Source organism: Balearica regulorum, chromosome 3, assembly GCF_011004875.1.
Source record: "Balearica regulorum gibbericeps isolate bBalReg1 chromosome 3, bBalReg1.pri, whole genome shotgun sequence".
NCBI classification, from domain to species: Eukaryota; Metazoa; Chordata; class Aves; order Gruiformes; family Gruidae; genus Balearica; species Balearica regulorum.
In genome coordinates, this window is record NC_046186.1 from 100,415,982 (window position 1) to 100,433,893 (window position 17,912).

A 17,912-nucleotide genomic window follows, 5' to 3' on the forward strand; every position below is an offset into this window, starting at 1 on the left:
TAAACGCACTACAGTGCTCCAAGGTGTCTGGGTAGTATCTAGAACATCATGTCAAGCTAAATGAATCAGGGGCAGAACTTGTCTGGAATGACCTGCATGGTAAAAACACATAGATACCATTTCTTTTAACAACCTTCCAAAGAGTCAGAAATTACGGGAAGAGCATAACCATTCAATGCTCTGATCAGTACTACAACAGGTCTAAGCAGTAAACTTGCAAAATATTTGGAGACTACAATATATAAAGCAAAGAAAAATATTCCAGGGACTCTCCCAATAGGTCTTTCAAACAAATGAGTTTGATCCATAAGCTGAGACAGAATTTCAGAAACCACTGATGTTTCCCATCTTTGATTTACAGCTGCAATTAGAAAGATAGTCCTTTGCTAGTTACAACCCAGACCTGTTCCAGACCAGCTAACTGTTACAGCTTGCTTTTACCTCCTCCATAATATTTCCTTCTGCCTCAGCCACAGGACTTGTAGAAGAGCTTTCTCTTAGTTTCTTAATAGTATTAAAAGTCTGTAAGGAAAAAAAAAAAACAAAACAAAAAACCAACACTTAATTTGTTTGTGACCTGTGAATATAACTGTGTATACTATAGTGCTGGCCAGATAATGCACAGTGTCGGATTCCAGAAGAAGAACAGAGTAGGTACAACAAATCAACATGGGAAATAAGGAAATCACAATATAATTAGGAAAGTTTCAAATCTTATTTCCATAATTTTCACCAGTTGTATAAAACAGATTTACCTTCAATATCCATCTGATCATGTCCTTGTGCACTTCCAGATGAGGTGCATTTTGCAGTGTTTCCAGCATAGCTAGAATACTAGGGGAATTATTGGGTGCCTCTCCTGGTCCTGAGAAAAAATTATGATGACAATTGATTATACTGTTACCTGACAAACTACCATTAAAAACAACAACACCACCCAACACTTCCATATGTTCAGTAGCTGAAGAATTCCTTCAACAAACAGGCACAATATATAACTATCATTCCCACACAAATATTTTCATGAACACCCTCTAAATCCTGAAAAGTTAGAGGAAATAGTCTTACAAGTCTTGCTCGCTGACTATTTTCTTACAAGACAAAAGCACTGTATGTGCTCCCTGGCTGTTTTCATCTTGGGAGCTGCCATGTAGAATTTCCAATATTTTATTTCCCACCTATTTTAAATGGAAGAGTCTTAGCAACTTTCATGTCTTAGCAAAATAGAGGCACCAGTCAGAAAAATGCAAGGGAGAGTCAAGATTAAAAGACCATTTAAGAAAACAACTACAGCTTTTGCAATTGTAGCACCTGATCAGGTACAGCAATCTTTGTTGAGATGCTACTTAAAGATACTAAGAATCAGATTTACTGGGAATTATTCTACATCTGTATTTCTCCTCTAGAAAAGGCCTTTGGTACTGCTACTATCATAGAAGCTACACATACGTAAAGCACATATGTAGAGTCAACTTGGTAAAATTTTGATGGGTAAACAAATATACTCTTCTGGTAAGTACTGTTTCAGAAGAAGAAAATATGAGATACTGGCATTTTCAGTTACTTAAAATTTGCTATACATTTGAAAGGAAAGGCATACTTGATATTTTCTGAGTGAAGGTAAATGTTACAACATTCTCCTCATTGAGATTCTCCAGATGTTGTTTTTCTTCTTGTAGCGCCATTCCAAGCAAATGCAAGACCTAGGTAAAAGAATGCTTGTAATCCTTTATATAGTTTGGGTAAAACATCAAGAAACAAGTCATACAATATAATTATATAAAAAAGAATATACGTGAACCTATTTCTACACAGATAATTCCAAAGCCATTTTACACAGGAATACCAGTGTTTGTTTACAAATTCTTGAAACTTTGCCAAATATAAGTCACATTATACCACTTGTGTCTTTCTGTTTGCTGTTCTGCCTAGCGAGTGAAGTCAGTGCCTCTTAGCTTTCTCCCTAGCAATTGCACGTTATTATTGCAAGTCTCTGGACAGAAGCATGATGCGCACTTTAAATCCTTTTTATGCACAAAATTTAAAACTGACAAAATCTAACTCAGTCTATCACATCTATCTAATAAGGTCTCATCAGATATAGGCCACCTCTTCTAGATGCTTTATGTCAACCTTTGCATGGTATTTCCAAGACGAGAGTGGTTAACTTGGAAAAGGTGCAGTCCAACTGCACGGCACCAGTGAATACAAAGCACTGTTTCTGAGCAAGCGAGAGGTCCCTAACGAACCGCGCATTTTGGAGAACAACACAGAGGTACTCAAACGGCTGAGCATGTTTTAGTTCGGCTTCAAAAAAATAAAATAAAATCTTATTCTACTCAAACAGTTATTCCAAAGATGAGCATTCTCACATCATCTAAATGTAACCCCATTCTTCAACTTTTCGTGTGATTTATAATACTGATACATCGTTCATTTTCAACTTCTTATGTTATACAGAATTGCTTATGTGAATTTAAACTTAGCTATAAAAGGCAATATACACTTTTGACTGACTGTCAAAAAGTTAAAAAATTAATACTCCATTTCAGAGCTGGGGTTTTATTTCAGAATGTTATTTAAAAATCCATCAATATTTTTGAAAAGTTTGGGATTGAACAGTAAACCAACAACCTGACCCACATGAACAGCCCTTTGATGGAGTTCACCACTTATCTCTGCACACCCCAGAAATTGACCATCACTACAGACAACAAATCTACAGTAAAACTCCAGGTTTCTGAAGATCATTATAAATAGTGAGAAGCAAACAGCTCTCCTGAGTTTCCCAAAACTGATACATTTTCAAGTTAGAAAATAATTTTCTGTACTTTTATAATATTTTCTAAATTGATTTAGCCTAAACTGAATATAAGCAAAAGGAACATCAATGTGCTCTACTTAATATGCAACAACTCAGACAAACTGGTTCTTTACGACAATGAAGACTACTTCAACGGATTCAAACGGCATTCTTCCCTCTCATGTGCATCCCATTAGAAATTTCCCTCTGTCTTCCACAGACTTTTAAAAATAAATTGCATCAGAGGCAGAGTGGTTTCCTTAGTCTTGTGTATCAGAAAACACTATTTATTTCTCAGAGTATTCTGGATATGTTAGATAACAAGTATACAACCCAAATCTATAAACTCATGATAAAATGCTAATATACATATTCCTTCCTTCAGCACAAGCATAATTTTAAACAAGGAGACATACCCTTTGCAGCATGGACTCTGACCAGGTATAGCCATTGTGTTCTACTGCCCATTGCAGTATAGTTCCCATAATGCACAGCATGACATCAGATTGCAGAATATTAACCAGACTTGCAAAAAGCGGGCAGAAAGGAGGAAGAGCTGGCGGCGGAAGTGCTGAAAGGGAAATTTTTGTGTTTGACATTTCAGCATCTCTAAAATTGCAACACCCATATAAAACATCTGACTTTCAAAGAGCTTAACAGCTTAACCCAAGACAGTATACAGTTGCTTCATAAACAGTATTACAGATAACAGGCTGTAACATTCCACATGGCTTGCATGTAACAGAAAAGCCACAGGAATGAGCTGTTCATGGAACCGGCCTTCTGATGGATGAGATTGCTGTCTCTAACCAGGGAAATGTAAGGGAAATTGCTACATTTTCAACCAATTTCTGGCTAGCCCAAGAACAGGATGTTAGTCTAAGTGTCAGGGCAATACACAGGTTGATAGGTGCTTCCCTCTTCTCCCGTCTTCTCTCAAAGAGAAATACCTGTATCTTCTCTGTTCTGTCTTTTCAGCTTTCTTTGTGCTTCCTCTGCCTGAAATAGAAGAATGATGCCAATATTACTCAAGGCCTGTACAAATATAAAACTAATAAAAAAGCATTCCTGCTTTATTACATTGTTACTGTTTTTTCCCCCTTTTCCCCAGCCTTAAATAAAACAAGAAAACTTCCATGTCTTTTCAAGTTGCCTTACATTTATTGGTAAAGATAGGGCATGCATCTTCAAAATTAATCTTTCACCTTGAGCCAACCTGGATTCTGTTTCTAGCACAAAATTTTAAGACAAGTCTGAGCCAAAATAGTAATTTCCATAAAGGTAAGCAAAAATACAGTTTGTTTAAATGCTTTCAGTAAAATAAGACGTTAAGTGAACCCTCAGGCAAGTTCCTGAAGGCCCACTGATTTCAGCAGCTCCGTATAGGGCGCAGGATCTGGTGGCACAGAAATCACTGCAAAATCTTGGGCAAATTTTGTTAACATTCTCAAATAAGTTCACTTTCAAAAGTTAATTTTTAACCAGCTGATAATGCTTCTTCACAGAATAAAGCTTTGGAAAAAAGCAAAGACAAGACAAAATAAACCCTAGAAAGTTAAATTAATAGTTACCTTTGATTGCTCTGCCCTTGAAAAGTGATAGAAATACAGATTGAAGTTCCTGGCACATTCTGGTTTTAATTCATACAGTCCTCTGCCTGTTAATCCAGGTTTCCTTTAAAATAAATAAATAATATAGATTATATATATAAAAATTATGTTCATTTCTTATTAACATCTGAGTATAAATAGAACTAGAATAGCTAAAAAACACTGTTCAACAGGCATTCCAGAAATCAAGTCACAGTATTAAGAATGACGCGCATGAGTAAAGCCATGGGAAAACACCATGACCCAGCCCCCTTTCTTCTATTCTCTCATTTTCACTAGTTTAGATATTCCATTTTTCAAGTTGAAATATTAAAGGGAAACATACTTGAAACATGCCACTTCTTCAATCACACTTTCCATTCCTGTCTCTCTGTTCTCCTACATTGAGTGAAAAGGCAAGACAATGTGTTACTGTAGTTCTTGGATTAAACACATTCAAATATCATACAACACTAGGTAAGGATGCAAAACCATTGCACAAAGTCATTTTACTGGCGCTCAAGAGAATGCTAAAGCACTTAACATGAAAATACATTCAGGAATACCATCTTTGCAAAAAGTACTTTTAAAAAATCATGCCATTTTAAGTGCTTATTTTTTACTGTTTGGCCCTGTCCTAACAAACTCGGATGTAAATGTAACAGAAGAAAACTCTAAATAAGCTTACTCTGTGTGTTTTAGGAATATGCAGTCAATATTTCTGGTTTCTAGGCCTTTAAAATGAAATAAATATAGGAAAGCTAAAAAGACAAGTCACTGAAAAATGGTAAAACCACCACAAAAGGCAGCAGGAGAAATCAGCTCAAAGATGTAACACTATTTCATACACAAATTATCTTTTAATATTCCCATCCCCTTCCTGCAATACATACTCACAGCAGTTAACAGGCCAGGGAAAAAGTATTTAAGCCTGACAATACAATTTAGAACTTTAGCTTAAATCCTAATTTGTTCTTTCATCCAACTTTAAATTATTTTTTAAAAGTCATAATGCTACCCTAAAATTTGACTTTTCAAATTGTCTAAGTTTACAATATTTAGAACAACGAAAAATCTTTCAAAATTTATCACTAAAAGTACTACCAGTAAAATATTAACTGTTGAATTTTGACTGCTTTTGGAAATCATGTTTGAAAGATTACTTGAAAAATATTCTAAAAAAAAAAAAACACCAAAAAAACCACCCAAACTTTGCTATCCTACAAAACCACTCATACCAGAATTCAGATAAATGCTTCTGTCCATGCAAATGAAGCATTTATGTTACACAAGTCATTACACTGTGTCTGAATCCATGTCCTTTCAGTAATTGTTAGGCATTAAAATATAACAGCTTGTATTTCTGGATGGTTCCAACAACCCACTTCCATACGTCTATTCAGGGTTTACAAGCAGACAGCAGAGACTGCCAGCCAGATGGCCTGATAAGAAACAGTATTAAAAAGAGATAGGAGCTGAAGAAGTTCTCAGGCTCCTGCCTCTTTCATATGTTGTTTATTCTTCTATAGCTCTTTCCTACCTTCTCCATGACAACTACTAATCTGTACTCATGCTAAACTTACTCTTAGCATAATCATCCTGCTCCCATTCCATCCATTCCGCATTAAGTGGCATAAACTTGCATAAGAAAAATTTTCAGCAATCAGCTGAAGTTGAAAGTTGAAATTGCTTTCCCCCCACCCCCCTTCCCAAATTACTTACATCTTCAGGTAATGCCTTCACCAACTCACTGTGAGCCATTGGCCTGATGCTCAGCTGATGGATGATCTCTCGTTTGATTTCATCTGTTGCATTGACCTGTCCTATTCCAGGACTGAATCTTTCACCTGTAAAAATAAAATATGACATTTTTTATATGATTTTAAAAATGTATTTCTCTTCTTTTGCAACTTAAAGAAAAAGACTGTAAAATAAGTATCTTCTGTGAAATCTTGTGTTCACCCACCAGTGTTCAAAAATTCATTATGTTAGTTTAAGCTAGTTTCAAGGCTTTTCTCCTAGGAAAGAAGTCAGAACTACAGGAAGTTCAAAACAGAGCTGAACTTGAGATGACAATGAAGAATGCTAACTCCAGACTGTATTTTAAAAATTGATTAGATATATTCTGAACTTACCAACAATCATTATAATGAGGTATAGCATCTCTTCTATAAGAGTGTTATTTTGTTGAACAACATCCTGAATTAAAACAAACAAAAAAATGTACATTTTGCAATTAAGGGTAAAAAATAATTCCATATGCTGAATATATTTTTTGGCATTTCAAAACATTGTCTGTTTTCACTCTTAGCGCTCCCAAATTAAGCTATGCTGAAATGCAACCACAACTGCCTTAAACTTCATAGAATCATAGAATGGTTTGGGTTGGAAGGGACCTCAAAGATCATCTAGTTCCAACCCCCCTGCCATGGGCAGGGACACCCTCCACTAGACCAGGTTGCCCAAAGCCCCATCCAACCTGGCCTTGAACACTTCCAGGGAGGGGACATCCACAACCTCTCTGGGCAACCTGTTCCAGAGCCTCACCACCCTCACAGTGAAGAATTTCTTTCTAACATCTAATCTAAACCGACCCTTTAGCTTAAGCCCATTACTCCTTGTCCTGTCACTACACTCCCTGATAAACAGTCCCCCACCATCTTCCCTCTTGGCCCCTTCAGATACTGGAAAGCCACAATTAGATCTCTTCTTTTCTCCTTCTTCTAGAACGCAAAAATTATGCATCAGTTTCCAACATTTACCAGTCTGACAGGTGAAAATATTTATGCATATTTCAAACCGGTCAAACTAAATTAAAATAGGATAGGTTTTGCTTTTTTATCAATCAATTGCACAGTCTCAATACAACATCATCTGTTACACTTTTGAAAACCAAACTGCAGATTTTCTACTGCAGTAGTCCATAAATACCTTGTTAGTATTTTCTGTGCTAAATCTTTTGCCATAGTCTGGAGTACTAAATATCTGATAAAGTTCAAAGCGACTCAGCATTATCATCAAGAAGTGATTTGGATCCATCATAGACACACCTGTCTATTAAAGAAAAAAGTGATTATAATCAGAAAATAGATTGGGTGTTATTATAGCATGTTGGTATATTTATATACAACATTCACAGTATATTCTTTATGAAATTCATTCCTCTATCCTGAGCACGAAGCTCTAATTACTTAAGTTTACGCTCTTTGGACTCCAATAACACAAGTGACAGCACGTTTGCAAGCAGGAACCTAGGTTTTATCAATAATTTCTGATGCGCTTTTAAGTGTAAAATATTCAGGGTTATTCCTTCTATCTCAAATACTCTAAATAAAATTCAGTGAAAGACTTTTGGTTGGAACAATCCTGTTCCTGCCAGCTCAACATTTAGAAGGCATAATATCATTTAGTATATAGCACGAAGATTTTAAGAACAAATTCTAATCCCCAAAACAAACATTGAAGACTTTAGCAAGGCTTCCCAAACCTTCTTGGAAAGGACACTAATGTTTCAATGTGGCCACAAACATTTACTTTCATTTCTCAAAACTACTGGCCAAAATTCTTTCTGTTTATTAAACAATGTACCTAAATTAGCCAATTATAAATATTTGTCTTTAGTTTACTATTGCTAATGGGACTATCTTTAAGACAGAATAATTTCCAACAAAACTGGAGCATATCTACCCAAATGGGCAGCTGCAGATAATCAAAAAAATCAGGAGCAGATGAAGCCTCAGGGAAACATGTCTGAAAGCAGAAGTAACTCAGGACATATGCATCATACTGGGTATTGCTAACTCCACGTAAGACTTGAGGGACTTCCTGAGAAAGGATTTGCTGCCTCAGTGAATTATGCACCCTGAGTCACAAATTTTAGCTTTCGTCACTCTCAGCATAGAGGTAATGCATCAGACCTCTCTGTCAGAGCTAAGCAGACTGCCAGATTTGTAAAACTTCTTCTGAAGGAAAAAGAATCACAAACTACTATATGGGATTCCACTTTCTACCCAGCATTTTAGATGCCAATTTCGACGGGAGGGAGAAGAGATAACATAGATTAAGTACATTACTGAAGACCTGCAGAGTCACACAACCATCAGTACAGCACAACCCATTAGTTAAAAAATTACATTCTTGAAGATGTAGCACTACATACATATTACATAGAAAATTCTGAACTTTCCACAGTATATTTTAAGAACAAGGATTACAACAGCATTTCCTTTACAAATTATCCCATAAAGACACAGACAGAATAAAAAAAATAGAGATCCTTCCACAAAAATTGACTTTTTTCCTTGTCATTAAAAGGTTCTGATGGAGAAAAAAAAAAAAAACCAAACCATACACACATATCCTGAAAATGCTTGATAAAAATGCAAACTGGTACATGTGGTTACCTGAAGCATTACTATGTCCTTGTCAAACATCTCTCTCCTGCACTTCACATTGTGATAGTAATAAATCTGAAACAAACAAATCACAATAATTAAACATCATATTTAATCTAGACTTATTTTCAATCTGGAAAAATAAACTTTGTTATACAGTATTAGTAAACAAAAAATTAATCTGTGATTTGAAAAAATTATACAACTATATTTGTATGCAAAAAAGCATTTTTATATAGCACAAAACAAGCATAGTTGCTGACAGGGTTGTATTATCTAACGTCTAGATTGCATACACTTAGAAAGAAAAAATCTTGCGGACCTCTTTGGGCTATGTTTTAATATATCTACTTGTTTAGCAATTAAGTGTTTGAAATTCACAGGAGAGAAAGCCCTTGCAATTGGAGAAATGTTCTTTCATTGCTCCATGAATTGCTCTTTAATTACTTGAGATAAAATCTTTCAGGAATTACCAGTTTCAGCAAAATGTTAATATTGTGATAGAACCATACTTAACCCAAACCATCCTGTGAGTGAACTCAACAGTACTGCACCAAGCAGCAGCAACACCACAATCACTGCACAGCACTGAAAAGGAGGAAAGGTTGATTCTACCACGATTAAGGGAAAATAAAGAGGCTGTCAAGTTTCTACTTGGGACTGGGAACAATCTTCAGCATGCCAACCTTTCCGCTAGGGACACACCATTTCTCACCAGAATTACATGGAAGAGAGCTAGGCATGCCTTCCCCTCTCTTCTCCATACTTATAATCCACACACAGATGCCTATTCCTATCTTTAGGGAAAACAGCCCAAGGGACCTGGCTGAACACGAGCTCTCCATAGCCAAAGGAAAGAGAAAGGACTTCCAGACTGTGGGAGCCATATTACCTAAACTAAACCAGGCTCTTAACTTCAAGATGCTGTCAACCGGGGGAAATTAAGACAGAGACTTATTTCTCCATCAAAAGCTATGCTGAAATTTCAGATTTGATGGGTGTCTATAGTAATATGGGCGCTGCTATAATTGTACATAACTAGAGTTCCTTTTGCTTTAACAATGACAATGAAAGACATCACCTTACAATGATTTTTCAGGTTAAGAGGCAAGAAATGTCAGAATATAATATGTTTGAGCAGCTTAATTCAGCCTCCTAGTACATGTAAGGAAGTTTCTTACAAATAAATCAAGTTAACACCTCACAGAACTAAATCCTATTTCTGTTGTAATCTATGTCTTGCTGAGAAAATCACTTTAGACCATCACCCTGGTGGGTGGCACTGACACTGCAGTACCCATTTTATAGTTATTATGCTTGAAACACCTAAGACCTAATTCGTACAAACACAGAGAATAAAAGTTTAGAAATGGACACAGCTAGTCTCCAGAAGTATGAAAGAAGTATGAGAGATAAAAGCCAGGAAACACTCAGTTCTACACTGGTTCTAACGCTTCTGGGTGGTCTTCAGATTTCAATTACTTTATAAACATAAATAAATAGTAATATTTAGCACCTATTTTTATATTTGAGACACTTTTAGGTGAAGGTGATGACAGCATTACCAAAGATGCACAGATCTAATTCTGCACTCCGTGCTGCTGTTGGACAGCATACAGTAAAAAGGCTAAGAGTCATTAGCTGCATCATACTAAAACTTCTTTATGCACAGAGCACTAAGTTCACTAAGCACTGTGGCAGTCCTGAAACAAAAAAGGAACTTCTGACTAAGAAATCAAAGACCAGTTTTAAAAGCACCAATATTCAGAAGATGCAAATGCTGATGCAAATGCCTACCTCGCATTGCCTCCCATAAGATTTATGTAAGTGAAATGTGAAATCAATACAGAAAGGTGAGGTTTTGAGGTCCGAAATTATCTTATGGGAGTTACCAGAAAACAGTGATTCTACAGCTACTATGTACTTACCTGATTAACAAGAGAGAACCCATTTCTTCTCCACATCCCTGCATGCACTTGGGCACATAGGACTAGGCATCGTAGAGGATGTTCTATTAACATTGGCGGGCTAAGTTCACTCTGCATTAAGAAAATGCAATATTTTGATATATATAGAGAAAAGAAAATGGGACCAAAATTAAGGTGGATGATATTTGTGATCATTAAAATATTTTGGCAATAGAAAAGAGAAGCAAATCCAATACACGTATTACAAAGGTTTCATAAGCCTATACATAATCTATCCAATTGCTGTTAACCAACCTTACATTCTGTCTTTGCTGCACAGAAGTACTCCAAAAGGGCTTTAGTTTAAAGACAGTACATTTTGTATTTTAAAACATCAACACCATGAATTTAATAACATTGTCATCTGCTTGCTTTCATTCAAAGGTTCTTTCAAAAGACAGGGATATTTCTTCTCTCACTTATGTTTTCTTCTCTTAAATTATCTTGTTCTTTTTAACTTCCCCTTCAAAAAAACAGCATATCAATAAGAACATGCAAGAAGCAAGAAAAAGCTGGGGAAGAAACTTAGAACGTAGGCCAAGGAGAAGAAATCAGGTCCTGCTAGGAGCTCCTAAAAACAGTTTTAACTACAAAAAGAAGGTAATGCATGAAGAACAAAATACAAACCTCTAACCTGAGTCTTAAGTTATTTAAGAGAGCAATACTGATTGCTTATTCTCCAGTCATAAATATCTAGATATTAATCTTCTAAGAGGTAATTTCATCTACTAAAGATAGTCTCTCTGAACAGAATTCATAGCAAAAAGGTGCTGCATTTTATTTGATAATATCCTACACTTACATGACCAATTTCACCTTCAGTATTAATAATTCTATTTAATGAATACGTCACATTTAATTACATACCAGGGGTAGCAGCTCTGGAAACTTATATGCCACTTCAGTTTTACTCAGCAAAACATGCAAGCCTACATAAATACATGAAACATACATACATAATATTACACACAGTATTTTATATAATTCAAATAGGACACAAAAGGTCATCTAATTTACTATTGGACCATTTTCTGGACACAGCTATGAGTAAGTCTGCAGATTTATCACCCTGGAGCTACACAGCTATTTATGTGTCTGAAGAGACACATTACAAAGCATACGTTTTAGGAGAATTAGTTTTCCCATTGTATCTGTATAAAATCTGCAGTTCAAGTGAGATTTTTCCCTTTTATTTGACTCTGTCGCGTCCCCTCAGCGACCGACAAGAGTCCTTGATCTATCAGGACAAATTAACAACAGATACCTCATCCTTTCTATCAGTCCTCAGAGGTTTATAAAATACCTCAGGAAATACAATGAGGCCCCTACAAAACACATAAAGGTTTTCTGGTTTGCTTTGTTCTAGAGTTACAAGAGTTTTGCTTAAAGATTCAACCATCCAAAGTTATTCGACGCTGAGCTGCACAGTCTTTTACCTAGGAGTCACCTTTTTCATTTCATTACCTGTGAATTTATTTTTATCATATGACTGTCTGAATCTGTAAACTAAAATTCATCAACCTTTTTTCAACACAACTGCTGAACAAGAGAGGCACAATATACAGAGAAAGACAGCTTAATTTTCTGGTGACACATCTGTATGATAAATCTGCTCTCTAACAGAATGTTGATTAGTCTATTCAACCCAACAGCTAAACATATTTCAAAACAGTCAACTACAGTCCATATTTTGTTGCATTTCTTTCACAACGCTCAAGCAGCAAAAGCAGCAGTAACTGCATACAACACACCCCCACTGACAAATCCAGAGGCATGAGACAATCCCCTCCAGGCCTGAAATGATAACAACTTCTCCAATGCTTGGGAACATTTTGCCTAGAGACTATCAAACAGCTAGAAAATGGTCAAAATGCATCCTATTCAGGCTTTAAACAACTGTTGTGTGGTTCCTTATGCACACACAAATACAAATCGCATTTATACAACGTTATTCATTTCCTGAAATATTTTTAAACTAGTTCATACCTGCAAGTAAACGAGAAACTGGGAGATGAATGCTAACTTTTTCCTGAGAAACACAGTATCTGATGGTCTCAACTGAATGTCCACACATGCTGAGAACAATAGGCTGTTCTCCATCAGTAAAACCACTATGACACTGCATCAAGACAGTCAGGCATTTCTTGTAAGCTTCAATTAACACTTTTTCCTAAAAGAAAGATCGCAGTTTACAGAGGTTATGAAAAAGACAGAGCTCTGGAAAATAATACAGCCGACAAAAAGGTCTGACAGGTTTGGGGGTTTTACCATTATTAACAGTCCTGCAAGATTAAGATAAGGAATCCAACAAAAGGAGCTGAATTAAGGAAGGCAGAGATTGCAAAACTCATACCAGTATGTCTGATTAGATAAACAACCACTAGTTTTTGGGGGGATTTGTTGTTAACTGATATTACAGGAACTTTCTGAGCAATGATCATGCTAGGATAGTAAAACCTGCACATTAACTAACAGTGACAGATTAAAGCCAGCTTGACTGTTCAAATACTCTAGGATCACTTGTTCCACAGCCATATTTTACCATACTGACGTTCTGTACTCCTAAAATTTGAAACAGTTATGGATCAGTAACCTGATTTATAATCAGGCAGCATTTGATAGATCCAGGGCCTATTCCTCTACTCCCTCTTCTCTGAAAATTATAACTTGTTGGTGTTGTGGTGATCACAACTTTCGAATGTGTGACAGAAACCTCTGCAATATTATTTTAAAAGACTTACCCACATTCTTATGAATTGGTCAGTTCAAGCCATGAAAGATGTGTTTAAATACAGAAAAGATTTGCACTTGCTCAGAGAAGATAATCTTGGCTTATGGTGCAGTTACGCATTTAGCTCAATTGTTATACATATTAAGGTTTGGGGGTTTTTTGCCTTTACATATTTGTATGGAAAAACAACTTACATCTAATGCACACCAGTCCTGCATCATTGAAATAACAAGTGTTAATTTCATTTGCAATGTAAATGCTGCTTCCCATTCCGGTTCCATTTCTATGTGTTGTCCTACTTGACGAGTTATTGGATCCATACCCTAGAACAAAAAGAAATATGCATTTCAACAATATATCACTGAAATATGTTGACAACATTAGCGTAAGTGTGAGACAGTGGTTACTTGCCCTTATAAATGTATCGTTGCTACAACAGGAAAAAAGAAGCTCGGAACCATCAGAAAAGGAATTATACCCATATAAGTAATAACATTACTTATATGAAACAGGAGTTGAAGAATATTGGGACAAGAAAGGTTTTGGATATGAGCTCTATTTATTATTAACACCTGCAGAGATTTCGGTATTATGAGCAGTACAACAATGTTAGTATACATACATTATCTTACATGCACATTTTACTTTTTGAATGCATTTTCTAGGGATGTGCTATTAATATTAAATGCAGTTAAGTACCAACTAAAGACTGGGTACTACAATACCTGATCAGCTCTTGGCATAAGAAAAAAAACAGCATGATCTGAGGATTACAACATAGTCTATCTGTGATAGTCTCTTGAATAACAACAGTTAAGTACTGAAAAATGAGCGTGGTTCTGACTTATACTTTACTGATCATAGAGTCAATTTGCCCTCGTAAAAGCTGCACTGCTTTCAAAGTACTCCTCTTAAAGTAATATAGCACACAAAGAGGCTGGGGGAAAAAAAAAAACCAAACACAGTGAAGAGGTCTGTCTGTATGTCAGAAACATATTCCTCAACACAAGGAGCAACTCTGCTGACACTTAAGTAGTAACTGGAGCTCTCTCTGAGGGAAACTTACTTAAGACCAGATTTCACTCACACAATAGTGTCTTGTCTGCCTCTCTAACTACAAAATAGGCCCAAAATGACATTTTTCCTTTTGAACCGCTCTTCCTTTTTACTGCCCTCTACAAACTGAATTAGAAAAAGTCAGGAAAGAGGTTATGTTTCAGGAAAACATGATGACTCCAAAAGTTATATTGCACCGAAGTTATAAAATGAAGAGTACATTAAATTTCCTCCATTTTTGTATCATGATAGCTAACTTCCTGCTTTAATTTTGCAAAATTTTGTAATTCAGAGATTTACATACCTGCATACATTTAAGTAATTCTAAGAAGGCATCAAAACCCTCTAGGAACTTGTGCCTCAAGTCATCTGACCACTCAGTTGGCTTACTTATCAACACATACCTGGGTACATTAGAAAGATCCAAGAGTTAATTTTATTTTTGCTTTTTCCTCCTCAATCGATCAAATCAGCACATAGTTAATATACTTACTTGAGATCCAAAATAAGGCTCTGAACACGCCTGAATTTGAAAGCCTGCAGAGCAGTATAACGTTCAAACTGAAACCTGCCTTGGATGTCACGGTGCCTTAAGTGGTCCATAAAAGTTTTGATGATAGTGGTCATGAGATTTTCTTCTGTTATTAGCATTCGAGCCTATGCCAAAGTACATTGAAATTTGCTGTAATTAACAGACAGCTAGCAAGAGTTTCATATTGCATCATGAAGTTTATAAAATACATGAATTTTTATCAAAAAATAGTTACATCAGTAATTAAAACAGAAAAACATACTGAAAGCCAATCTTCCAACATTGGGGGGGGGGGGGGGGGGGGGGGGGGGGGGGGGGGGGGGGGGGGGGGGGGGGGGGGGGGGGGGGGGGGGGGGGGGGGGGGGGGGGGGGGGGGGGGGGGGGAAGTAAACTAGCCAGAAATTATCATAATCCAGATCTCTTTCTTCAGATCTTTTCTGTACAGAAGTCTGACTATGATTAGGCTCCTGCTAACCTATATAATTATGACACAAGACACATGTTATTATGTGTCTTATAATTAACTTGGACCTCCCTTTAAGTATGTGTTGTCTCCTCTCATGTAATTTAATTATGAGCCCTTTAGGGGAGTGACAAGTCTTCTGCTTTCTGTTTACAAACCGTCAAGCACTGTGGTGAACAGCACATCTTCTGAATTGCTAAGGAACTGTACAGTGCAATTTCCACATGGAAATTATGTGAAATGACTTATAATTCCCCTCAAGGGCTACCGCATATATTCATGTGTTATAGGAAACAAATCAACAGGCATTGCAAAGTCTGACAAAGATCATCTTCCACACCCAAAGTAACCTAACCCCACCCCACAACAGAGCCAGGGGCACTAAGAAGTTACTGCCATCTCCTACTTCTGAGCTCTTCCAGAACTCTCCTGTTCTGTTGGTTCTCCCAAGTAAATGGGATGAGTCTTGCAGTTCTTGGATCCCATGAGGATCTTAGTATGTAGCTGGTAGATTCAAGAAGATTGGCTACTCTAATCTACCTCAGTAACACTGTGGTTGTTGACTAGAGCTTCTGGGTTCTACGGTTGCTACTGATACTCAAAAATACAGTTTCTAAAATGCTACTGCAGGGGGGAAAAAAGTAATCTAATGGTTGATATTCCCCCCCCCCCAAAAAATTACCGTCAACACCTCCATCAAACAAAACAACCTCAGTTACTTCAGAGCTCAAACTCTTAAATTGCTAAGATCAGTTTGAAAATGTTACAGGGGAGCAATGGCGTGATTTTTCATTCTTCAACTTATTCATTAAGTCCAAAGGGCTCTAAATATACAAAAAGTAATTCTTACTTCATATGGTAGGAGTTTATCATAATTACTTTCATGTCATGTCTATTCCATACTTCTACAAAACAGTTAAAAACAATTCAGTTTACTTTTTTTTGCAGGCTTTTGAAATAGAAAACATACAAAAGGGACACTGCAATTATTCTCCTCTAAGGAACTGTTTGAAATTCCTTTAAAAAAAAAGTGTAGCAATACACATAGTCTACCACACCATCTGCCAAAGGGAAAAATAATACCATAACCACTTGAATAGTACTAGTTAGTTAAGTCTAACTGTAAATCTGAATACTGGCAACATTCTTATTGACAGCATCAACATTAAAAGAGGTAACACAATATTGCCCTGAACCATGGAAACAAAATCCAGAGGTCCTGTTGAATTTCCATGACTAACATCCAGCCCTAGGAAACTGAAAAACAACTTTGCTTAGTATCATAACTGCCACGCTACTATTGAATTTTAGAGCTCAATTAAGTTGATTACATTTGGAAGGATTCAGAAGCATTCATTTTTTTAAACAATTCTGGCTATGAAAATCAGACTTTTATTTCCAGTACAGTGTACTTCCAGTGCCTGAAGCACTGTATCAAAAATTAACTGGAAACCTGAAAGAAGACATCGTCCCAGTCTAGAAGTACCAGAGGAAATAGGGAACAACATGAGAATTCTTGCTTGCACTTGTGTTGATTGGAAAATTAAATGTAAAGTGGATCATTCATAAAACTGCCCCAGAATGGTATGCTCTGAATCTGTGATATGCAAACCATAATGTAGATCTCTACAAACAGAAACTGTGGCTCAGTATGACGAAGAATTTAAATGTTATGTCTGTGTCTCTAAATAAACATTTGAGTACCTTTCTAAAAAAAAGTACAAGAAAAACGTAAAAAGAAAAACCAAAAATACTCAGCCCACTCTGGGAAGTCAGACTCAAACTATGCAACGCTGAATGCTTTAACTTCTAAACCCACAGCAATGTATGTAAACAGTCTGACTGCTGTGCAGCAGCAGTGCCATGCATTTCCACAGTAACGTTAAAAGAAATCTGCAGCCTTGATTCAAGAACCTCAAGTTGCTTTTAACAAATAAAGATTTCCTTTTTTGGTCTTTTAGTACTTACAAGAGAAGGCACTGTGAATATCTGTATCGAGAGGTCAGCAATTGAGAACTCTCTGTCGTGGTCATCTTTCATAAAATCACTCTGCAATCGCTCATAGTTCTATTAAGGAGGCAAAAAAAGGCAAGGAGTGCCAACTATCAGTTTTTAAAAGAAAGACAGGCACTACTCACCAGAGTAGGTACAGTGAAGAGTTGGACAGACAGAGCAGCCACCGATACTGCCCGTTCGTGATCATCCTCCATATAATCTCTCTGCAACTGCCGGTAATTCTAAACAACAAGGGGAAATTCACCTCTAATCCACACTGACCTGTGTTTTTTTTTATTTAAATGTCTGCTCTGGGAAACTTTAATGCCATGATAAAGGGAAGAGTAGCTTTTACAGATTATTATATAGATATTTTCTACAA

At 36.5% G+C, this 17,912-nt stretch overlaps 1 protein-coding gene across 3 annotated transcripts in view; it reads right to left on the minus strand.

The window, feature by feature from the left end:
* Positions 1 to 17,912, minus strand: part of UBR2 (ubiquitin protein ligase E3 component n-recognin 2) — a 57,990-nt gene that overhangs the window by 18,262 nt on the left and 21,816 nt on the right. For 2 of the 3 annotated variants that reach the window (XR_012834695.1, XM_075749166.1), the window contains exons 11-28: positions 17,504 to 17,602; positions 15,034 to 15,197; positions 14,845 to 14,944; positions 13,679 to 13,807; positions 12,740 to 12,923; positions 11,621 to 11,682; positions 10,715 to 10,825; positions 8,796 to 8,861; positions 7,324 to 7,446; positions 6,528 to 6,591; positions 6,115 to 6,239; positions 4,739 to 4,791; positions 4,375 to 4,477; positions 3,754 to 3,802; positions 3,220 to 3,374; positions 1,601 to 1,703; positions 756 to 865; positions 442 to 522 (exon numbers count right to left, since the gene is read on the minus strand). Coding sequence is in view for 2 of the 3 variants with exons in the window: in XM_075749166.1 (XP_075605281.1) it covers positions 442 to 522; positions 756 to 865; positions 1,601 to 1,703; positions 3,220 to 3,374; positions 3,754 to 3,802; positions 4,375 to 4,477; positions 4,739 to 4,791; positions 6,115 to 6,239; positions 6,528 to 6,591; positions 7,324 to 7,446; positions 8,796 to 8,861; positions 10,715 to 10,825; positions 11,621 to 11,682; positions 12,740 to 12,923; positions 13,679 to 13,807; positions 14,845 to 14,944; positions 15,034 to 15,197; positions 17,504 to 17,602 (1,881 nt within the window). In the remaining variant the exon portion in view is untranslated. Of the gene's footprint in view, positions 1 to 441; positions 523 to 755; positions 866 to 1,600; positions 1,704 to 3,219; positions 3,375 to 3,753; positions 3,803 to 4,374; positions 4,478 to 4,738; positions 4,792 to 6,114; positions 6,240 to 6,527; positions 6,592 to 7,323; positions 7,447 to 8,795; positions 8,862 to 10,714; positions 10,826 to 11,620; positions 11,683 to 12,739; positions 12,924 to 13,678; positions 13,808 to 14,844; positions 14,945 to 15,033; positions 15,198 to 17,503; positions 17,603 to 17,673; positions 17,773 to 17,912 lie in introns of all 3 variants that reach the window. The other variant, XM_075749167.1, reaches the window with a different exon arrangement.